Source organism: Nicotiana attenuata, unplaced genomic scaffold (assembly GCF_001879085.1).
Source record: "Nicotiana attenuata strain UT unplaced genomic scaffold, NIATTr2, whole genome shotgun sequence".
Lineage (NCBI taxonomy): Eukaryota > Viridiplantae > Streptophyta > Magnoliopsida > Solanales > Solanaceae > Nicotiana > Nicotiana attenuata.
The window spans coordinates 43,388-67,156 of NW_017672116.1; the positions used below are offsets into that span (position 1 = coordinate 43,388).

At 40.3% G+C, this 23,769-nt stretch overlaps 3 protein-coding genes across 7 annotated transcripts; 2 read left to right on the plus strand and 1 right to left on the minus strand.

Moving 5' to 3' along the window:
* Window positions 1–14,249: 14,249 nt before the first annotated feature.
* On the plus strand, window positions 14,250–17,160 carry LOC109211918. Its single transcript, XM_019375514.1, has 5 exons — window positions 14,250–14,300; window positions 14,892–15,605; window positions 15,711–15,941; window positions 16,301–16,369; window positions 16,453–17,160. Exons 1-5 carry the CDS (start codon window positions 14,250–14,252, stop codon window positions 17,158–17,160), a joined length of 1,773 nt encoding a protein of 590 aa, XP_019231059.1.
* A 468-nt stretch (window positions 17,161–17,628) lies between these two features.
* On the plus strand, window positions 17,629–18,549 carry LOC109211919 (uncharacterized mitochondrial protein AtMg00810-like). The gene has a single exon (XM_019375516.1). It carries the CDS (start codon window positions 17,629–17,631, stop codon window positions 18,547–18,549), a length of 921 nt encoding a protein of 306 aa, XP_019231061.1.
* A 222-nt stretch (window positions 18,550–18,771) lies between these two features.
* Window positions 18,772–23,531, minus strand: LOC109211925 (telomere repeat-binding factor 1-like). 5 transcript variants are annotated; one of them, XM_019375525.1, is made up of 8 exons: window positions 23,327–23,531; window positions 22,412–22,685; window positions 22,023–22,205; window positions 21,651–21,865; window positions 21,255–21,339; window positions 20,446–20,529; window positions 19,938–20,306; window positions 18,954–19,131 (listed from the first exon to the last, which is right to left on the minus strand). In XM_019375525.1, the coding sequence occupies exons 3-8, from the start codon at window positions 22,170–22,172 to the stop codon at window positions 19,117–19,119; spliced, it is 918 nt and encodes a 305-aa protein (XP_019231070.1). In that variant the 5' UTR covers window positions 22,173–22,205; window positions 22,412–22,685; window positions 23,327–23,531; the 3' UTR covers window positions 18,954–19,116. The 5 variants fall into 5 exon arrangements, with proteins under 5 accessions (XP_019231068.1, XP_019231070.1, XP_019231069.1 ...); XM_019375524.1 differs by having other exon boundaries at window positions 22,412–22,694; XM_019375523.1 differs by lacking the exon at window positions 22,412–22,685 and having other exon boundaries at window positions 18,772–19,131.
* Between the last annotated feature and the right edge of the window lie 238 nt (window positions 23,532–23,769).

Sequence of the window (23,769 nt, forward strand, 5' to 3'; positions counted from 1 at the left end):
GGCAATGGGAAGTGATTCTTGCGGGTCACCTTGTTCAGCTTGCGGTAGTCCATTCATACCCTCCATTCGGTCACTGTCCGGTTGGAATAAGTTCATTATTATCATTGGTCACCACGGTCATACCACCCTTTTTTGGCACACATTGCACCGGAGAAGTCCATGAGCTGTCAGAGATTGGATACACCACCCTGGCGTCTAACCATTGATCACCTCTTTTTTCACCACTTCTTGCATTGCCTCATTGAGCCTCCTTTGATGTTCCAAGGAGGGTTTTGCATCATCTTCCAGAATAATCTTGTGCATACAGAATGCGGGGCTTATTCCCCGAATATCAGCTAGAGTCCATCCAATTGCCTTTTTCCGCTTTTTTAGCACCGCCAATGTGGCATCTACCTGCATGTTAGTAAGACAAGAGGAAAGAATAACTGGTAAAGTTGAATTAGAGCCCAAGAATTCATACCTGAGGTGTGGAGGTAATGGCTTCAACTCCAACACCGGGGGTTCCTCAATTGAAGGCTTTGTTGGAGGCGTCTTTCTATTTTCAAGATCCAAAGAAAGTTTCCTAGGCTCGTAAGAATAAGATCCCATTCCATGTAAAGCATTCACGCACTCCACTCGGCCCGCATCATCATTGACATCCAAATTCAACAATACAGCCTCCAAAGGGTCCTCAACATTGATCATTGCACTGTATCGTCAATTATTACAGCTGTGACTAAATCCACAAATGAGCACATTTCGGTACAATTGGGCTGCTTCATTGACTTGCACACATGAAAAACTACCTTTTCATCACCCACCCTGAAAGTGAGTTCCCCTGCTTCCACATCAACTAGAGCCTTCCCCGTAGCAAGGAAAGGTCTCCCTAATATGATCGGGACCTCATAATCTACCTCACAATCCAAGATCTTAAAATCAGCTGGCAAGATAAATTTGTCCACCCGGACGAGCACATCATCAACAATACCCAATGGTCGCTTCATTGATCTGTCTGCCATTTGCAATCGCATGGAAGTTGGCCTCGGTAGCCCAATACCCAAAGTCTTGAAAACTGAGTAGGGCATTAAGTTGATGCTTGCCCCAAGATCACATAAAACTTTAGCAAAGTCTGCACTCCCTATAGTGCAGGGGATAGTGAAAGCACCGGGATCCTCTAATTTCGGAGCCATTGAATGTACTATAGCACTAACTTGGTGGGTCATCTTGATAGTTTCACAGTCCATGGATCTTTTCTTTGTCACCAAATCTTTCATGAATTTAGCATAACCGGGCATTTGCTCCAAAGCCTCCACCAAAGGCACGTTGATGGATAAGCTCTTCATCATGTCAATGAACTTTTTGAATTGATTCTCATTTTTCTGCTTGGCTAGCCTCTGAGGATAAGGGGGAGGTGACCTAGGCAAGGGTGCCTTGGCTTTTGGCACAACCGGCTCCGGCATGTCAATTACGTGCTCCCTAGACGGGTTCACGTCACTTTGTGTTTCCACCTCGGCATCTTGAATATTGATCCTCACTTCTTCATTCACATTTTCATCAACCACATTCTCAACCACCAAAGGAACTTCATCTTCTTGCAACTCAACTTCTTCACCCAAAACTTGCATTTGTTTGGAGGCATTCACATCACCGCCTCGTCCACTCCTAGTTGTCACAGCCATAACATGATTGTTTCCTCCCTTTGGGTTCACTACCGTATCACTTGGTAGAGCACCCTTAGGGCGTGTATTTAGAGACTGAGAGATTTGACCTAGTTGCACCTCCAAATTCCTAATTGAAGTATTGTGAGAAGCCAAATGCGCATCGGAATCCGCATTCTTTTTGATCATTTGTTCGAACATCATTTCAATTCTACCCATTTCATTGTTGGATGAACTAGGACCCTAGGAAGGAAAAGATGGTGGATTGCTCGGTTGTTGGTACATTGGGAGCCTTTGAAAGCCTTGCCCCTGATTTCCTTGGTTATTGTTCCACCCGCCTTGGTTGTTGTTATTTCCACCCCAATTGTTGTTGTTGCCCCAGTTTCCTTTATTGTTGCGGTTGTTATTTTGATTTCCCCAATTGTTGTTCCCTTGATATTGATTGTTCCAATTATTGTTGCCTTGTTGTTGGTTACCCCAATTGCCCTGGGATCGCCATTGTTGTTGTTGGTTTGAAGAATTCCCTCTTTGGCCTTGGTAATTATTCACATATTGCACCTCCTCATTTTGCTCATCATAGTCATCATCTTGAAATCCACTACCATCATTGTCAAATTGATCCGAATTCCCTTGGTTCTGTTGACCTCTTCGCCTTCTTTGGTTCACTAGCATGTTAACAACCTCCATAGCATTCACTTGGCGAGGATTTTGGACTTGTTGCAACTGTGCCTTTGCCAATTGGTTCATTGTTGTTGTAAGTTCTGCTATAGCCTGTCCATGGTCATGTAGTTCTTTATGCAAATGAGTAACCGTGGGGTCACCCTGAGGCACATTGGCTCTACTTTGCCAAGCAAAGGATGTGTCGGCCATTTCATCAAGAATCGCACAAGCTTCATCATAAGGTAGCTTCATGAAATTACCCCCAGCCAATTGGTTCACTATGCATTGATTCGTTGTATTGATGCCCCGATAGAAGGTTTGTTGTATCATTGCCTCTGTCATATCATTGTTGGGGCATTCTTTCACCATAGTTCTGTATCGCTCCCAAATCTCATGCAATGGTTCGGTAGGCTCCTGCTTGAAGGCTAAGATCTCATCCCTTAGTGCTGCCATGTGTCCCGGTGAAAAGAATTTGGCAATGAACTTATCCGCCAACTCATCCCAAGTTGTGATGGAATGGTTGGGAAGTAGCTCAAGCCAGTCCAATGCTTTCCCCCTAAGTGAGAAAGGGAAAAGCTTCAATCTAAGTGCATCCTCGAACATGTTGGTTTGCTTGCTCCCCAACAGGTATCCACGAACCCCTTGAGATGTTTGTACGCATTTTGAGTGGGAGCACTGGTGAAATACCCACGTTGCTCCAATAATGTTAGCATCACGTTGGTTATTTGAAAATTGCCCGCCCGAATCCAGGGCGGAACAATTGCACTTGCATAGCCTTGGTTGGGAAGAACTCTGGGAGCCACTCTTGGAGGTGGCGGAGGAGGGTCTGGAATATTGTCATTTGCATTGGCCTGGCAGCCTCTACGTTGTCCTTGAGGTACAAGAGGCACCTCTTCTTCTCCAATGTCATCTACCTCCTCCCCGCATTCACATTTCCAAGAGGCTCATTAGCATTTAAAGCCATTTTGGTACCTGAAGTATTGACACACACAAATTAGTAACAAGAAGGAAAGAAGAACAAAACACAAATCTAACTAAATAGATAGCCAAAATCGTTAGCTCCCCGGCAACGGTGCCAAAAAGTGATCGCTGCCAACTCCGCACTACTAAAAAGTAGCGAGAGAGGGTCACAATAGCTTTTACCCGATTTTGGGTCGGGATCGATATCCACAGAGAGCTAGAATTTGGAGTCGAGTATCTATCTAGTGTAGGATTGTGTATGTGTTCTTAATTACACTTCTATTCATTTTTGGGGTTTTTGTTTACTTCTACTATTATCAAACTACAAATGGTAATTGCAACTAAATTATGCTAAGAGTTGTTCAAATAGGTTTAAAAGGTACTAGGGTAGTGACTACCGCCTAGGTTGTCAATTGAAGGGTATTTGAATCTAAAGCACGTTTGACATGCTTGGGGAGTATGTTATAACCGTTGCACGACTTTACCCACTCTACACCTCTCGGTGGTTCGAGTGATTTTGCCCGAATTGACTTTCTCTAGACCAATTGGGTATGCAAATTTGCACAAGCAACTAGGGTTCAATTTGGGTATTACTCTCTCGAGGTTTAACCCTTTAATTGGGGCTATCAATCTCTTGAGTACGCCCCAATTCATTGTTGGACCAATTTCAGAGACTTAGACTCTCTTTCTCAAGAAGAGCTCAAGTCAACTCAACACAAACTAGTGTTTACAACCACTAATTCAGAAATTAACCATGAAATTGGCCCAAATAACAAACACCCATAGTCAAATTAGCCCTAAAATACAAGACCCACCAATTACCCACACTAGGGTTGAGCCACAACCCTAGCTTATGGGTCTAGCTACTCATAATTAAAGAAGAAAACCAAGAAATAGATGAAGAAAAGCTCATGATAATTAATCACAAAGTTAAATACAAAGATTCAATGATTAAAAGTAGCTAAAATTGCCCAAAATGGCTTAGAAAGTCGAACCCACGAGTGCAGCAGCTTAATTACAATATCTGATACCCTAAAAATGGAAAAAGAAGCTATTTATACTAGGCTAAAAAATTTGGACAAAAATGCCCCTGCGGGGTTAGAGCGGATCGCACAAAATGGACCGCGGTCCGCACTAGGACTCTTGGCTTCAAAATCCAACTCTCTGAACTCAGGCTCCGCGGACCGCACAGAATGGACTGTAGCCGCGATGACTTCTATTGCGGTCCGCACAAAATGGACTACGGACCGCATTGGCTTGAAAGCTCCATCTTGCAACTTCTCTGAATCTCAGCTTTGCGGACCGCACAGAATGGTAGTGCGGCCGCATGGACTCTAGTGCGGACCGCACTACATCTAGTGCGGCCGCATTGCCTTTTAGCCTGAATACCTGCTCTCTGAATCTCCTAGTGCTGACCGCACAAAGTGGTGAGCGGCTGCACTGGACCTATTTTGCCTGAGCTTGTTTTGTCTTTGGCAATTGTGCAAGTTTCACTCCTATTGAGCTGATCTTTGACACCTTGTCACATTGTTGATCAAACCTGCAATCAAGCACAACTTATGAGCCTTTTGGGACTATTTTGTATGAATTTCTAATCAAAGCATGAGCAAGAAGGAGTATAAAATGCGTCAAAATCCCTAGTTATCAGCAGGCCAACATCTTCTATTGCTGTGCATGCCTAAAGCTGACCCTTGCCTAAGTGCATAGGCTCCTTGCAATGAATTCTCAACCCCTGACCCCCTTTGTATGAAGTTATCAACTCTGCATTTTACTAATTACCGTTTCCCTAATCACCTCTTACCCCTCTCCTTATCCCCTCAGTTTTAAAACTCCATTCCTGCACTTCCACTATCTTCTTAGACTTAAGTTCTGCCCCTCTTGTGTGAGCCTTGCCTTGGGACCCATGAGCTCCCTCTGAACTTGGACACATAAGGGCTGGCCCTTCCACACTGCACTAATCTCTATCTGGTTCTATTGAACCTGGGTGTAAGCACTGCCCGGGGTTCCTTGAGACCCTTAGGGAACTCTGACACACCCAGGTCCGAGAAAGGCTTTGAAACAAGTGGTATTTGAGGCGTTTTGTTCCATAACTCAGAGAGGAAGTCAGAATCAGGCTTCCTATAGTTATAATTCCCCTTTTTATGTATTTTCTTGATGTAATTCAGCAACTGGTCTGTAATAATTTGTAATGAACATCTGGGGTTGGCTAGTGAAAAAGGGATGGGTAATTATGCATGCTCAAAGGTAGAAACATGCCTATAGGATTTGTGTTTTGAATGATTCAATTCTGTATTTAGAAAGCATGCCTATAGGACTGTTTTACATCCTGCATGTTCGATTCTGCATTTTAGATACCATGCCTATAGGGGTTCATTCAAAATTCTGCATGTTCAACTTCACACCTAGATAACCTACCTATAGGACTTTATTCTGCACGTTTTTTTACCACTTAGACATCATGCTCTAGGATCTAAACGGCTATAAATGAGTAGCATGTTTATAAGGTTAGAATCAGTATAATGTGTAGAGATCATGCCTATAGGAATTCCCAAGTGAAAACCTGCCTGCTTCCATTTCTCGTTCAACTAGATATCATGTCTATAGGAGTTAAAACCAGTAATAATGGATACCATCATCTGCAGAATCTGAGACTAGTCTAACTTTAAATCAGTACTATTCCGAACCAGTTTTTTTATTAATAATTAATCCCCTATTTAACACGGTTTAGCAAGCATGCCTATAGGATTTCAAATCGCTCATTTTTTAAGTTTGTTACTGCTTTGCCACATTTTGAATGCGTAATAGATACCATGCTCATAGGATTCTGCCCCAAACACTTAGACAAACCTTAGGTAACAACAATAAATAAAACTGAGCCGTTTCTGATAATTAATAATTGCCACAACCAGCAGGCAGGCCTGATTCGGACTTCTTATCTGAGTTATGTAATAAATTGGTCTGCTTCAACAGCTTAAACTCCCTTTTTATCTTAATATTTTCAGACCCTGCTTGTTGTTTGAGTCATGCTATTTGATTGCTTTGTTTGAGGAGGTATACATGAGCCTTTAGTGTTTACGTGCTTCCCCTATTAATGTGCAGTCCTAGGTGTTTTGTATGTCGCCTTAGATTTTTCACCTTTAAAACCCCGAGTCAGCCTAATATCCCTCCCTTTTAGGAATAGTAGTCCTAAGTGCCTCCGGGACTGATAGGAATGGGACGGGTAATAGCATGCAATAGTGGTCGAGACCAATCCGCGCTTTAGTACCTTAGCGGGGTGGGAATGGTAGATATGGATATGATGACCGGTGCGCTAATACCACGTGTAGCCCCTCTTTGAGGAGTGATTACCGGGTATTGCATTGATGTGACCAATATTATGAATAAACCTAGGACCCCCTTCCCCTTTCTTTCTTTGTCTTTAAAATATTATGACTTCTTTTCAAAATCAGCCCTTTTATAACTGCTCTTTCATACTTTGTTTACTTTCAAGCATTTGTGTATTAAAATCCCCTCTTATTTGAGCCTTATCTGCTTACATGGTAATTGCACCAAATTCACAAAGAATTGTCTGGCCGGGAACCACACTAGTGGATCCTGAGGGGTGCCTAACACCTCCCCCTTGGGATAATTTCAAGCCCTTACCCAATCTCTGGTTATCCAAAAATGTAGTTGTAATTGAACTTTGTAGGTGTCCTAATGCACCCTAAATCATTAGGTGGCGACTCTTCAAAAAATGCAAAACCCAGTTCCCAAAAGGAACGAGTTGCCCCATACCCCAAAATGTCATTATCCCGATTCTCCCGCAGCGAGGAGGGAAAAAAGGGGGCGCGACAATGCGAAGCCTAAAAAACAAACATAAACACTTAGCCACGTTTTGAATCCATCATCCCACGAAATGAACCCATCTTTAGCACTTTGGCCAGTTGCAACATGTGCACTGCACATGGCTAAACTTCCACAGCACATGCATAACACACTTCTTCACAACCACATGACTTGCACACTTGTTTCACAGCTTTGCCCACACTTTGTCTTCAGCTTGCCTTGCCTTGTTTTTGGATCATGCCTTGCCCATTAGCTCATGACAATGTCTTGTCACAACCTTTGTCGTCCCACAGATCCACACGCATGCCTTAGCCAAGTGCCATGCGCCTTCATTTGCCATAGCCGTCGCCCACAATCAAGGCTGCCTTGCCATCACTCAAGACGCCTTGTCTAGCTGACCTGCCTAAGTCTATGCACTAACTTAGGCACACTCACAGCTCCGCACATTGCTTGCCAACGCTCGCACGAACCCATGCCAAGGGGCGATGTACAAGCCCTTGACATTGGTCTGCACGACATCCGTCACGTCTCAACATTAGGGGCTAACAAACCACCCCCACTAGTTGAACTCGACGTCCTTATCGAGGTTGACTTTAAGTAGTCCTCTATTTGCTATTCATATTGCCACAATGAAGCACCCTTTTTCCAAGTCGCATCAGCCTCGGGCTTTTCTTTCCATTGAATCAAGAATTTTGTCCGCCTATTTTTCTTATGCATCCCAAGAACCCGGCGGTCAAGAATATTCTCAATTTCTTCCTCAAGCTGAGTGCGCATCTCAGGAGGAGCTCTCTTTGTTTTGTGTCTGTCCGAATCTTCAGGATCCTCAACATAAGGCCTTAGAAAACTCACATGGAAGGTCGGACGTATCTTTATTATTTCAGGCAGCTTCAATTGGTAAGCAACTTCACCAACTTTCTTAGCAACTTCAAAAGGACCATCATACCTTGAAACCAAGGCTCTATGTCTAACCCGGCTGTCAATCTTTTTCCAAATTTGCGGAGTAAGCTTTAACAACACCTTATCACCTACTTTGAACTCCAAGGGACGCCTGTTCCAATCAACATATTTCTTCATTCGTTTCGATGCCTTTTGCAAGCTATCTATTGCTTCTTTCATCATAGCTTGTCTATCCCAACCATAGCGGTACACAGCTGGACATTTACCCCCAGTCTCTTGTTGTGCAATCGCTGTTGGTTGTGCAGGCTGCTTCCCTAAAATGATCTCAAACGGACTCATCTCTGTTGCTGAATACTTGTGCAAATTATAGGAGAATTGTGCACAATATAGCAAATATGTCCAGTTGCGTTGACTAGTTGTCACAAAATGTTTCAAGTATTCCTCCAACAAATGGTTAATTCTCTCGGTTTGGCCATCAGTTTGGGGATGATTCAGCGTTGAAAACTTCAAGTTCGTACCCATCAAGTTGAACAAATAAGTTCAGAACCGGCCTGTAAATCGAGCATCCCTGTCACTAATAACATCCTCTGGCATTCCGAAGTATTTAACCACATTCTTGAAGAACAATTCAGCAGCAACCTTTGAAGGACATTTTGTTGGGGCAGCAATCAAAACAACATATTTAGAAAACCTGTCAACCACAACCATGATCGAAGACAACCAATTAACCTTAGGGAACCTGTTGATAAAATCCATAGATATCGACATGTTTCTTCTGGAATAAACAGAGGTTGTAGCAAACCCGCCTCCTTCTTCCGCTCAGTTTTGTCAAGTTGACACACAAGGCAACTCTTCACGTAGGCTTCCACATCATGCTCCATCTTGGGCCAAAAGTAGTATCGGGATAGCAGAGCCATCATCTTTTCAATTTCCAGATGATCAACCCATAGAGTATCATGCGTCTCTTTCAACAGTTCACGACGCAACCGGTCACCAAGTGGCACCATGATTCTCTCCCCTTTGAAATAGAGGAGATCGTCCTCGATCGAGTACTGCCTTACCATCCCTTCTCTCACATGATTCATTGTTTTAATGTACAATGGATCATTAGCAGCACACTACTTGATTTTATCAAGAAAATCATATTCAAGTCGAGAAATGGAATAAACAGCAGCAAATACCTCTTTTCGGTTCAATGCATCCACAACTTGGTTGTGTTTTCCCGGCTTGTGCTCCCAAATAAAATCATATTCTGCCAAGAACTCTTGCCAACGTGCCTGATTCGGAATAAGCTTTTTCTGTGTCTTGAAAAATGTATTAGCCACATTATCCGTCCTCACAACGAATTTAGTTCCTTGCAAATACACTGCCAAATCTGCAAGCAATCAGCAACCATTTCTTTTTCATGAGCCGAATATCTTGGCTCCGCTTCATTCAGTTTCCTACTTTCAAATGCCACTGGGTGGCCTTCTTGTAACAACACACCACCAACAGCCTTGTCGGAAGCATCAATATGAACTTCAAATGGCAGTTCAAAATCTAGAAGCCGCAAGATAGGTTCAGAGGCAATAACTTCTTTCAGCGTATCAAATGCACCACTGTATTTTTCAGACCATGTCCACCTAGCATTCTTCTTCAACAAATCAGTCAAAGGAGCAACTTTCTTTGAATAGCCAGCAATGAATTTCCGATAATAATTTGCTAATCCAAGGAAAGATCTCAACTCTTTCATAGAATTAGGCGCCTGCCATTCCACAATGACCTGCACCTTTTTTGGGTCCATCCTCACTTGATTTTGGCTCACCAAGTGCCCAAGAAGTTTGATCCCCTGTCTAGCAAACTCACACTTTTCCATCTTCACATAAAGCTGGTACTCCCTTAAACGAGACAACACCTTAATCAAGTGTGACATATGTTCATCCAAGGTCAGACTATAGATAACAATGTCGTCTAAATAGACAATAACAAAGTCATCCAAGTATTCATACATCACATCATTAATCAGGTTGCAAAAAGTATCAAGGGCATTTGTCAACCGAACTGCATAACAAGGAATTCATATGAGCCATACCTCGTTAAACATGTAGTTTTAGACTTATCACCTTCAGCTATCCGTACCTGCCAATAATCAGACCTTAAATCAAGCTTTGTGAACCAACAAGCCTTGCTTAATCTATCCATCAAGTCTTGCACCCACAGAACCGAATATTTGTTCTTCACTCACTTTGTTCAACGCCCAATAATCAACACACATCCGAAGCGTCCCATCCTGTTTCTTTTAGAATAAAACAGGTGCACCAAACGGAGCTTTTGATGGCTGAATCAGTCCCGCATCGAGCAACTCATTCAATTGTTTCCGCAATTCAGCCAACTCTTTTGGCGCCATCCGAGTATGATATAGGCTTCCACGTCATGCTCCATCTTGGGCCAAAAGTAGTATCGGGACAGAAGAGCCATCATCCTCTCAATTCCCGGATGACCAGCCCATAGAGTATCATGCGTCTCTTTCAACAGTTCACGATGTAACCCGTCACCAAGTGGCACCACGATTCTCTCCCCTTTAAAATAGAGGAGAGCGTCCTCAATCCAGTACCTCCTTACCGTCCCTTCTCTCACATGATTCATTATTTTGATGTACAATGGATCATTAGCAGCACACGACTTGATTTTATCAAGAAAATCATATTCAAGTCGAGAAATGGAATAAACAGCAGCAAATACCTCTTTCTGGCTCAATGCATCCGCAACGTGGTTGTGTTTTCCCGGCTTGTGCTTGCAAATAAAATTATATTCTGCCAAGAACTCTTGCCAACAATGCCTGCTTTGGACTTAGCTTTTTCTGTGTCTTGAAAAATGTATTAGCCACATTATTCGTTCTCACAACGATTTTAGTTCCCAGCAAATACACCCGCCAAATCTGCAAGCAATGACATTAACATGGGTAGATTTGATCAATTGAGGGCGACTTGACATAGGCGGGCAGCTGTGGCAATGGGCGTGTGCGGCTAAGTCAATATGCGGCAAGCTGTGGTCATGACATTGGGGCGGAGCAGTGTCAAAGGGCAAGGCCGAGCACAATGCCAGCCTTGGGCGTGCAGCAGCTGGCCAAAACAAGCACATGCAGGGCACATGACAGGGCGGTTGAGCAGTTACAACTGCCCCATTCAAGCATGATTGATCATGGGGCTAAGTGGAGGCACGTTTTTAGACCATGGCTGATTGTGTGGCTTAGTGATACACATTTTTAGCCTGTTCCCTATGTTTGCTCATCAGTGGGAGCTTGTCAACTAATTGTCTAAAATGCTGCCAAGTGTAATTGGGCAGCCTGCACTATAAATATGTGCATAACGCTGTCCCAAAGGGGTAGAAGTGTAGAACTTAGTCTTGTGGCAATTTGTTAAGCCAAAAACGTGTAGGGTGGGAAAATCATTTCGGGGCAGGGAACTAGGGTGTTCTTTGTTCATGGCCATATGGTTGGCTTATTGTGTTCTTGTATTCACATATTGATACGAGTTGGGAAGAGATTCCTGTAAATTTCGTGTGTGCCTTTACTTTTCTTGCTGCCTAAATTTATTCTAAGTCCTATAACGTCCTAAAATAATTCTAAGTGTTGGAAAGGCTGAAGTCAAGGTTGGGCTTGACTGCCGCACGGTGGTGAACCTCGGGCAGAATTCGAGTGACATAAATCACCCCCGTAATTTGTTATAGGGCTAATATTTCACAACCAGCACTGCACGGCAGCAACCTGACTCTCAAGCCACTCAGTCTTACTTTTTTCACACACAGTTTGACACTTAAAATTATTTAAGACTTGTAAAACGTAAGCAACACACATAAGTACGAGTAAAACACAACCTTTTATTTATTCTTGCAGAATATAGAAAGGACTCTCTGTTGGAAGGCTCACATATGCTTACTTGCCTTAAACCAATGAAATACAACACATATAAAGGGGTTGCCTATGGCAGATTACAAGGGGCAGTTACAATAGTGTGCTTGGCACATGCCAAGCCTAAAAAACAAACATAAACACTTAGCCACGTTTTGAATCCATCTTCCCACGAAATGAACCCATCTTCCGCACTTTGGCCAACTGCAACATGTGCACTGCACATGGCTAAACTTCCACAACGCATGCACAACACTCTTCTTCACAGTCACATGATTTGCACACTTGTTCCATAGCTTTGCCCACACTTTGCCCACACTTGGTCTTCAGCTTGCCTTGCCTTATTTTTGGACCATGCCTTGCCCATTAGCTCATGACACAACCTTTGCCGTCCTACTGATCCGCGCGCATGCCTTAGCCAAGTGCCATGCGCCTTCATTTGCCATAGTCGTCGCCCACAATCAAGGCTGCCTTGCCATCACTCAAGACGCCTTGTCTAGATGACCTGCGCAAGTCCATGCACTAACTTAGGCACACTCCCAGCTCCGCACATTGCTTTCCAACGCCCGCACGAACCCATGCCAAGGGGCAATGTACAAGCCCTTGACATTGGTTCTACCTGACATCCGTCACGTCTCAACATTAGGGGTAACACTTAGCATTATTTGGAATTTTTACTTTGGGGAAAGGAGGAAAGTATCAAGTATGCTAATACAAAATATAGTGTAAATGGCAAAACATAATCGGAATTAGTATATCAAAATATTTACCTATAGATGTCTATGTTTTTTTGTGTGTGGGTATTATCACTTTTAGCCCGCGTCAGAAACTAATTACATCTGGTAGCCGAAAAAGTGGATAAAATTTGTATAATTTTTGTATATAACATACAGAGTATATAACATACAGAGTATGTATGTGTATATATATATATATATATATAAAAAGCTTTTACATTTTGTCAGCTATAGCGGCTATACGGTGTTATTTTTTTTGGTTGTGTGTGTATGCGCGTGTGCATGAATTTCGGTTCCACTTATCCCCAGGTTATTCTATTACGAATTACGAAGGTTATTAAGAAAAGGTTATTCCATTATGAATTATTACATAGATTTCATAGATTATTTAGAGCTTGCAAAGATTTCATCACAACTTTCTAGTCGAAGGATTATGCCTTCTTTAGTCTAACCTATACATCTAAATAGATCTACTCTGTAATAATTAACCTCCTCATCGAAAGAATCATTTGTAGTGATTGAAGATAACATATACCGGATAAATAGTCGAGATGTGTACAAATTGACTGTTACAAAATAAATAAATAAAAAGAATCATCGTGTATTAATATTTAGAATAAAAAAATAATCATCCAGCTCATGAATCCATATTTAGTTTATACTTCCTCCCTCCAGAAAACATTCTACTCTTCGACGAACCTCCAAAACAATAATTAGTAATTATTAGTGGGTAGATTTCATCCAAGAAAGACTAACTCCTCTGGTCATCGAAACCGATTGTAAGGATCTTATCAACATGATCACAAATGACAATTGCCTTTATCAAAATGTCATTGATGATTGCAGGTCCTTATTGACTGAGGCGGGAACTCCACAAATAAAGCATGCATTCAGAGAAGCTAATGGAGTGGCGGACCAGTTAGCTAAAAATGGATGCAGACTGGATGTTTGAAAACTTAATGTTGTACTCATTTCCTCCCGCTTTTGCTATTTCTATTTTTGATAGAGATGGAATAGGCACCATGTGGCCTAGGCAAATCTCATGTTGTAATGACTCTTAAGTATATTTACTTTAAATAAATGTCTTTAATTACAAAAAAAAATTACATTTGCACGCACATTACCAGATACTGCTTCTGATTGTGACACTGATTTCAGAATTCTAGCTTCTTGACTCAATGGAACATGAAATTCAAATATATTGTCAATTCTTGGTTTCACTAGTTCAGATCTTGTGGAAGGACCTAAGACAAAAAATACAACAACTAGGTGACTTCAACCCTGTTTCCGTCTACTGGGTACAATTCACAAGTCTAAAACTCTCTAATTTCCCTGAAGGTTCCCATGTTCTGCTGGTGAAGAGGGAGAATGAATATGAAATATGTTGAGAAGAATGCATAGTGTAAAGGTTAGTTAGGATGTTAGAAATTAGTTAGTGGGCCACATGTACAGCTGTCAACAACTAATATATTAGTGTTTAAGTGATGTATGTATATATATATATATATATATATATATATATATATATACACACATGTACAGTACATGAAGAAACAGATTTGATATTTTCCAAACTCTGCTCTATTACTTTCTTCTTCCTTTCTCTGTTCTCTCTGTTCCTTCAATGGCTATGCCTCTCTTAACATGGTATCAGAGCTACGGCTTAATTCCGGTGGATTCAACAATGGCGGACGAGTAAGGAGAATATACAATTGAGCTAGTCGAATCTAGAATCAGTTTCATCTGGTTCAAATTGCAGTTGAAGACACAATCTCTTCTTCTAGTTAGGGTTTGCTGATTTTGAGCAAATTTACCAACTTTTCTAAACTTTTACAACAATTTGAGTAAGTAATTCTCTTCAATCTACAAGTCTACAAAATTAGTATGGCGATTAAATAAAATGAGTCTACTTCGACCATTGTTACATCACCTACATCTGATACTCAGAATATTGACTTGGTTCATCACAATCATCCTTTTTATATTCATCCTTCTGATACTCAAGGTGTTGTTCTCATCTCGATTCAGCTTCGAGGATCTGAAAACTACTCTTTTTGGAGTAGATCTATAAAAATTGTGTTGCATGGCAAAAACAAGTTAGATTTTGTGGTAGGAACCTGTAGGAAAGAGCTTTATGATCCAAGTCTTCATGAACTTTGGGATCGATGTAATGCTATTGTTTTAGCATGGATAATGAACATTGTAGCTCCAAATTTACTGAGTATTGTGAAATTGTATCAGTTTTTGACTGGTTTAAATGATTCTTTTGACAATGCTAAAGATTAGATCCTCATGATTCGACCACTTCCAAATGTTAACCAGGCATATGCTATGGTAGTTAATGTTGAGAGTCAAAGGAAAAACAATGCAGCTTTAAGTGATGGCATTGGTGATTCAACAACACTGATGAGTAAAGCTAACTTAGGAATTGGAAACAACAGCTTCAAACCTAGAAATAGTCTTGAGAGACCTACACTACAATGTGACTACTGTCACTTGAAAGGTTATACCAAGGACACTTATTATAAACTCCATGGATACCCTACTGATTTCAAGGCCAAGAGAAGGGGTTACTCAGGTCCTCAGGTGAACAATGCATTTACTGCTAGAGGATTTCAACCTTTTGACCTTCCTCAACCTACTCCTCAACAAACTTCACAACCTACTCCTCAATTTTCCCTTGCTCTAATGTTTACTCAAGAACAATATGATCAGATCCTACATATGCTGAACAAAGGCAAGCGGGTAGAATCAGTGGCAAATGCAGCAACTATGAATAACACAGGTACTATAAAAGCCTTCATGTCTCATCTAGTTAATAGTAACTGGATAGTAGACACAGGGGCCTCCAACCATATGGTACATAATTCCAAGTTACTAAGTGAAATCAAAGATCTGACTAGTATAGACCATAACAAGGTTCATCTTCCTAATGGTGAGCAGATTGCTACCAATCACACTGGAGTTTCTACAATCTTCAGAACTAAATCATTACAGAATGTATTATACATTCCAAACTTCAAATACAACTTGCTTTCAGTCTCAAAGCTTACAAAGGAGTTAAGATGTCTTGTTGCATTCTTTCCTGATTTCTGTCTTTTTCAGGATCTCTTGAGTGGGAAGGTAATGGGGATTGGTAAAGAAGAATGTGGACTCTACATCCTGAAGTTAAATTTGCCTGAAGACTCAGTGCAGCAGCAGAATGCAAAGCCCATTAACAATCTAGCATCTTCTATAAATACTATCTCTAGTCTCAATAAGACAGTCCCTCCTAAGTCTACTAAGAATTGTATTGTGTCTTTGTGGCACAAGAGATTAGGACATGCACCTATGAAAGTTCTACAAAAAATTAGTAGTTTACCTCACATTCCTATGCAAGACTATCATTGTACAGTGTGTCCTATTGCTAAGTAATCTAGACTGCCATTTCCTCATAGCATTTCTTGTTCTACTCTTCCTTTTGAACTTGTGCATGCTGATGTTTGGGGTCCATAGAGGGTTCCAACTCATGATGGTAAAGATACTTTATGACATCGGTAGATGATTTCTCTAAGTACACATGGCTCTTCTTAATGAACACAAAAGCATAATCTGTTGTTGTGTTGAAAATGTTTTTACCACTAGTTCAGACTTAATTAGATAACAAGGTTAAGTGTCTCAGGTCTGAAAATGGTACTGAGTTCTTCAATGAGCAGGTAACTAGTCTCTTGTTGTTGCATGGAATTATTCATCAGAGTTTCTGTTCTACACACCTCAGCAGAATGGTAAAATTGAGAGAAAACACAGGATTATTCTTAACATGGCAAGAGCTTTGAGGTTTCAAGCAATTGTTCCACTCCAGTTCTAGGGTGAACGTGTTTCTACAGCAGTCTATCTTTTGAATAGATTGCCTACTGTCTTGTTGAAAGGAGCATCTCCATTTGAGAAACTCTATGGCAAGGTCCCATCTCTCCAACACTTGAGAGTCTTTGGCAGTCTATGCTATGCCACTTCTACTAGCAAAACAGATAAATTTAGCCCCAGAGCCATTCCTGCTGTCCATCTTGGCTATTCTTCTGTGCAAAAGGGATACATTCTAGATGGTCTTCACTTAAAACTATTCTTTGTAAGCAAGGCAACTGTCTTTAAGGAGGATGTCTTTCCTTTTAAGCATAACATATCTGGTTCTTCCCCTTTATTTCCCATTTTGAATCTGTTAGAAGCTGATTGTTCTTCTCCTCAGTACATTCCTTCTCCTAGAACTCCTACAGCTGAGTCTCCTTCTTCTGTTTCAAGTCCATCAGTTGATTCTACTCAGCTACCTTCTGATCTTCTTCCACTATCCAGTCCTTCTCCTATTGCTGCTCCACCTCATATTAGGAATTCATCTAGGACCTCTGTTCCTCCTATATGGTTAAAAGACTATGTTGTACCCTCCAAAGGAGCAGTCTGCAATTATTCCATTTTCCAGTATGTTTGTTATGACAAGCTGTCTCCTGCCTATCAGGCTTGTATTGCTGCATACTCAGCTGTGTCTGAGCCTACTTCCCATGCTGAGGCAAGCATTGATCCTTAGTGGATAGAAGCCATGCAGGCTGGGATTGCTGCTCTTGAGGAAAATCAGACCTGGTCCATTGTTGATCTGCCTCCTGGCAAGACTTCTATTGGCTGTAAGTGGGTGTTCAAAGTCAAATATAAGTCCACTGGGGAGGTGGAGAGGTATAAGGCTCGCCTAGTTGCTAAGGGGTATAGTCAGCTTGAAGGGTTGGATTACAAAGAGACTTTCTCTCATGTGGCCAAGATGGTGACAGTGAGATTTGTGGTGGCTTTGGCTGCAGCATCTGATTGGTTTATTTTTCAAATGGATGTGCACAATGCATTTCTTCAAGGAATCTTTCTTGAGGAGGTCTATATGCAGATTCCAGATGGCTTTGCCAGCCAGGGGGAGTGTCATCAGAAAGTATGCAGATTGCATAAGTACTTGTATGGACTCAAGCAGGCTCCTAGACAGTAGAACCTGAAGTTGACTTCTGCTCTCAAGGACATGGGATTTGTCCAGTCTCATTATGATTACTCTCTTTTCACACAAAGGGTAGGTGGTGATCTGATAGTAATCTTAGTTTATGTTGATGACCTGTTGGTTACTGGGAACAATGTGGAGCTTATTCATCAAGTGAGGACAGACTTGCAAGCTAAGTTCAAAATGAAGGACTTGGGAGAATTAAAATTCTTTCTGGGAATTGAGTTCTCCAGATCTAAAGAAGGAATTTTTATGAATAAAAGGAAATATGCTCTTGAGCTAGTGTTTGAGCTGGGATTGGCTGGTGGAAAGCCTGTTGCTATACCTCTTGAGTTCAATCATAAACTCACCTCAGTAGCATTTGATGAATTCATAAACAAAGGGGAAGCCTCTACAGATGCACAACTTGAGGACCTAGGGAGCTATCAAAGACTGGTTGGTAGACTGTTGTACTTGACAATGACAAGGCCAGACATTGCCTTTGTTGTTCAAGTACCGAGTCAACACATACATGCTCCTAAGCAGTCACATATGGAAGCAACTGTACGAGTGGTCAAGTATATCAAGGGTACTGTAGGATTGGGACTGTTTTTGCCAGCAAAAGGTAACAAGGAACTAGTTGCCTACTGTGATTCAGACTGGGGTTCATGTGTGGAAACAAGGAAGTCTATTACTGGTTATATAGCTAAGTTTGGTGAAGCTTTAATCTCTTGGAAGTCCAAGAAACAAAGCACAGTTTCCAGGAGCTCTGCAGAATCAGAATTCAGGAGCGTGGCAACTATTGTTGCTGAAGTCACTTGGCTAGTTGGTTTGTTTGGAAAGCTAGGAGTTGTAGTGAACAACCCTGTGCAGTTGTTCTGTGATAGCAAAGCTGCTATACAGATTGCAGCACATCCCATATTCCATGAAAGAACAAAACACTTTGACATCGATGTCACTTTGTAAGGGAGAAAATTCAGAGTGGTGAAATTCAGACTCAACACATAGGGACTAAGGAACAACCTGCTGACCTGCTTACCAAGAGTCTATGCAAACTACAACATGAGTATTTGATTAGCAAGCTGGGAATGAAGAACCTCTTCCATCCCTCAGCTTGAGGGGGAGTATTGAGAAGAATGCATAGTGTACAGGTTAGTTAGGATGTTAGAAGTTAGTGGGCCACATGTACAGCTGTCAACAACTAATATATTATTAGGTAGTTAGTGGTTAAGTGATGTATGTATATATATACATGTACAGTACATGAAGAAACATATTCGATATTTTCCAAACTCTGCTCTATTACTTTCTTCTTCCTTTCTCTGTTCTCTCTGTTTCTTCAATGGCTATGCCTCTCTTAACAAAATATGCTACATTTTCGAAAGGCTTTACTATCACTAACACTGGATTATACATTTCCACAATTTTTTTTTACCATATTTACAAGCCAACAAGCGAGTTGGCTACGATTTGAAAAATAAGAAACTGGAAGAGAATCCAGCAAAATATCGAGCTTCAACTCTGGAAGATCCATCAAGCATGTATCATCTGCACATTTACAGAGACAGAAACAGTAAGAGCAGGATAGGGGATTCTTAGTGATAATGTCCTAACATATTAGCAAGAATATAACATTTTTTGCATGGAGACGACTACCTTGCGAAAATTATGGATTTAAAAAAAAAAGAAAAAAAAAGAGAGAACAAGATAAGGAATCCAATATCGATCTCATATGGCAAAAGAAGGAATGCGCTCTCTCTCTTCCACAAAAGATTCAAAAAACTCCACAAAGTGCATACACATTCATTAGTTCCAAGCATCTCTCATGAAAAATAAGGACAAAACAATTCACTGTTTATATATGCCTGTAGCTTCCTAATTCTTCATTAATATACAGGTTTGACTAGGTGCAGAAGCTCTCAACTACAGACTAGTTAAGATTTAATAGATTTTACATTATCAAAATGCATTGATTAAGAAACTGGGGTCATAGTCCTGGGGAATATAACACCATTTCTTGTAGTAAGATAGTCCCAGATTCCTAGTTGTTCTGCAGAGATCAACTAAATGTTTTGTCTAAAATAGAGAGAATTCGGCAGCAACTTCTATTAATTAGATTAGAGAAATATCATAGTCGTAAAGCAGAAGATCAACCAAAGGATACAAAAAGTTAATACAAGTTCATTGAGGGGTCTCAAGCAGTGATCCTAGACATTGACTAAAATAACACCAAAGGATAAAGGATAAATTCTCTCACCTACGAGGAAAAGAAAGAAAAGAAAGGGGGACTGGGGGGAATGGTAGATGCAATCAAGAAAAAACAAGTAACTGAACTGATACTATATATATCGTACCATCCTTGGAATGCTTCTCCCTTGTAGTGTTCTCATTGCAGCTTTTGCAAAGGCTTGTGCAGCTTCGGCTTCAGCCTCAGCAGCCTCAGCCACTCTAGCAGCCTCCTCAGCTTCTTCGATGGCTGCTTCTGCTTCTGCGACAGCTTGTGCAGCAGCTGCTGCTGCCTCTTGAAGTGTCATACTCCTCATCGTAGCTAACTCTAAATCTACTTGAGCCTTAGTAGTGCGCATGTTCATATCATCCCGATCAACCCTATTCGAGATCCTCTGCGCGCTTTCCAAGAGAGGAATGGAAGGCATTCTTCTTCTATCAGATAATGCTGACATCAGTGCTATTCTATACTTCCGCTTCACCTGCAAAAAAAATATCTTTACTATCATAATCAGAATGAATCGAACTACTGATCATCATTCATGAATTTGAATCCACGAGTTCATACTGGCTTCACAGTCTAAGCTAAGGGCAAGATAAACAACAATTTAAGTGTGATGCAAAACTGAATATCACCTTGATAAGTCTCCCAGTTGCAGTTAAATACTTCAGTTTCGCCGAAAGTAGCCTTTTAAAGTTTGGAGGTGCCCAGTATTGATCCTACAAGATATCAAAAGTACTGAGTATAATAGAATGATAGATGTCGCGATAATTTATAACTTTTGCTAGGAATTGAGATTTCATGGAAGTTGACAGTTATGCGTTATCTAAAGTTAATCACATGGCGCCTTACGTTGGAGCCCATCTCTTAACGTAGAGAAGTAAGATCAAACACAGAGGAAAAAATTGTTAATATAGAACCATCAGATTAGTGTTACAATCATAGAAGGTAACATTCAGTTCATACTAAACAGGATGCTAAACCACGACCCATCTATACTTTAAAATTATTAGACAAAATTAGACCCGTACAATTCTATGCAGTTGATCTACTGTTGCGAGTGCCAATAGTCAGATGCTTAAAAAACTTGTGTTACGCCACACATAAAGAATAAACGACTGCACATGGAAAAAACCAAATACTATAATTAATGAGTTTCCAGAAAAGCTCATACTTGAATTAGTAAGCACTAAGAAACGCAAATCGCAAACACCATTCAGAACGTTATTGGTTGCACAACAAGCAAGATTTCAAAATTCCAAAACATGTTAGACGCCCTAAGTAAGAGGATTGTGCATTATAACTAAGCAATACTGTTCTAAATTCCGAAACATACAAATGTGGTTAATCACACCATAGCCCGAGTGCCTTTTATCGCTTAGCTAATAGCTCATCATGCGAGTGTCTTACTTTTGGCACATTAAGCTCACAAGAAGATGAGTACCTCTATGTATGTAGCTATAGTAGTCTTGTTGGAACCACCTGGCTCCTTCAAGTTGCTTATAGCCTCCATTATAAGATTATCCAACCTATAATAGTAGCAAAGCAGCACTACTTAAAGATGTCGTCCTTCCAGCAAGAAAAATAAGACCCAAAAAATGGAACTTAACAAACTTATGAAAAGGCTAGGACAACTTTTAGCCATCTACCATCGTCGGAATGCTTTAAACTAAACAAAAATTGTTACTTGGACATAATATGTGTAGAATGTGAAAGTAATTAAAACTACCAAAATTTGAGATCATGCAGAAAGCCAAGATTGACTAAATCCGTTAGCACAAGCAAATGTAGAAGGCTACGATCTAAGTCATGGTGTAACAGGTAATGAGCAAGGTTTGACCTTATGATAGATCTTTTTGACCCACCAATCTGTGGAGAACCACTAGAAGTAGTCGCCAGCCTTGCTTCAACAATTTCCTCATCACTTTGAGACTCAATGGTAACAACTAAAGACTCATCCTGTTTACGAGTTTGATTCATTCTTTTGAGAGCCAGCCTTGCTTTCTCTCTAGAACCCCAGCCATTTGCCATCACACTCATGTTCCTCCACTTGTCCTGAACAGCGTCAACAAAGACAAATTAACATTTCATGCATAAATAAATAGCTAAAAGAAAAAATTAAGTTATGTAACCTTCATCGACTCAAATGACACTAGAGCTTCCTCTCACCAAAAGAGAATTTTATCCTAAAAGAAAAGGAGGGAAATTCTACCTTTAGATCTACATTTGAACGCAAGCGCAACACTCCGCTAAATTCTGGGTCCTTTAGGATCGTTCGCCATTTGCCTGGTCCATGCTTACGGACCCCAGCTTTAAGAGCAGCTTCTTCTTCTGGAGTCCACTTCTGTTTAGGAGCACCCATCCAAGTGTTTAAAAAATTAGCCTTCAGAACAACCTAATCAGAAAATCATAAAAACGTGTCAAAAACACAGAAGAAGATGATGGACAATAAGTAAGATGCAGAATGGAATTATATATCTGGACAAGCAACATAAACTCACATAAGCAAAACTAAGCTATTGACGACAGTCTAGTACAAAACATGGAAACTGCCTCAAAAGAAATATGTAATTGGTGCCGGAGAAGATACAGCATACTCACTCATGCCTCTTATAACACATTTGCATTCGGATCACCTAATTCCATGCACAAAGCTATTGTTCTAGATTCATGACCACTCCCAACAGGCATGAGCGGTAATCATTCGGCAAAGGGGTTAATAATATAAAATTCCAGAAATTGAGAAATGGAATTCAAGGAGCAAATAACTTGTCTTCTAAAAGTTCTCCAAGTGCTTAACGTGAACCTTTCACTTTATGTTGTGCATTGCTCTGAATACCTCAAGCTAATTCCTTTTGCGCACGCTTAACAAATCCTACAATAGCTTTAAATCCAGGCAAATCAATCACAAAAACAGACATGGCCTATACAATATTAGATTCATTCCAATAGAAAATTTCGAGTGAAACCAAGCATCTGCTTAATTACATTGCAGTCCCTTGTGAATCCTAAATTTCAACAGATTTTTTTTGGCTGAAGAACAGGCTTAACATATACAAGCTTTAATCCCTAAGGTCTTGATCACAAAAATAATTCAAACAAATTTCAACAGAAATCTAGTTCATGAATATAAATTATGAACACAAGATGAACCACGCGTTCTAGCGAAATCAAATGATTGCAGAAACATAAAAGAACATAAATATTCATAAAAGCGTCATTTTTAGGCCAAATTATGGAAAATTACAAGCATAAAGAGGATAAATTTTCATAAAGATATCATCTTTTTACTGAATTTCGGAGAATCACAAACAGAAACCCTAGTTTTAGCAATATATTCAGGAGGTTAAAATTTCACAAATATATTACCTTCAAGCTGAATTATGGAAAATCACAAATCGAAACCTTAGTTTTAGCCAATAAACTAGGAATTGTCAAAAGAAAATTACAACTCAATTAGAAAAAGAAATGATCGAAAGAGAGGAAATTGAAGAACAGAATGAGATCGAGAATTACCAAAGAGGATCTGCAGAAAAGAATGATTAAAGCCTAAGAATTTGAATTTTTCTTTTTATATATTCTCTATAATAACTTTCTCGTAGACGTAATGTTCTCTCTCTTTTTTTTCTTCTTTTTCTGTAATGTTACACTCCTTTTCTCTTTTTCTTTTTTCCTAATGACTATTCTTTTTTCTAAACAAAGCTTCAAACATTACAATTTTCAAATTACATCATATTTGCCCCAACGTATTTGATTTTATATGGGCAGGTGCATATAAGTTATTTGTATTTTCCTCTCTAGTCTTGTTTGATATATTCGTCCTGCTATTTTTTGAACTTATTTTATTAGTGTTCTTCTTTTTAGTTATAAGGATTTATATATGAAAAATAAATATATTATTTAGTCTAATCTTCCAGAAATATGTTGTCCCAATATGGTCAATGATCATATACAAAAGA

Coding starts and splice junctions, on each gene's coding strand:
- LOC109211918 (XM_019375514.1), top strand. CDS start 14,250: ATGGTATCAGAGCTACGGCTTAATTCCGGTGGATTCAACAATGGCGGA. Junction 15,606..15,710: donor GAACTAAATCATTACAGAAT/GTATTATACATT, acceptor TGTCTTTTTCAG/GATCTCTTGAGTGGGAAGGT. Junction 16,370..16,452: donor CTACACACCTCAGCAGAATG/GTAAAATTGAGA, acceptor CTCCAGTTCTAG/GGTGAACGTGTTTCTACAGC.
- LOC109211919 (XM_019375516.1), top strand. CDS start 17,629: ATGGGATTTGTCCAGTCTCATTATGATTACTCTCTTTTCACACAAAGG.
- LOC109211925 (XM_019375523.1), bottom strand. CDS start 22,172: ATGGGTGCTCCTAAACAGAAGTGGACTCCAGAAGAAGAAGCTGCTCTT. Junction 21,866..22,022: donor GTTCAAATGTAGATCTAAAG/GTAGAATTTCCC, acceptor GACGCTGTTCAG/GACAAGTGGAGGAACATGAG. Junction 20,530..21,254: donor CTATAGCTACATACATAGAG/GTACTCATCTTC, acceptor GATATCTTGTAG/GATCAATACTGGGCACCTCC.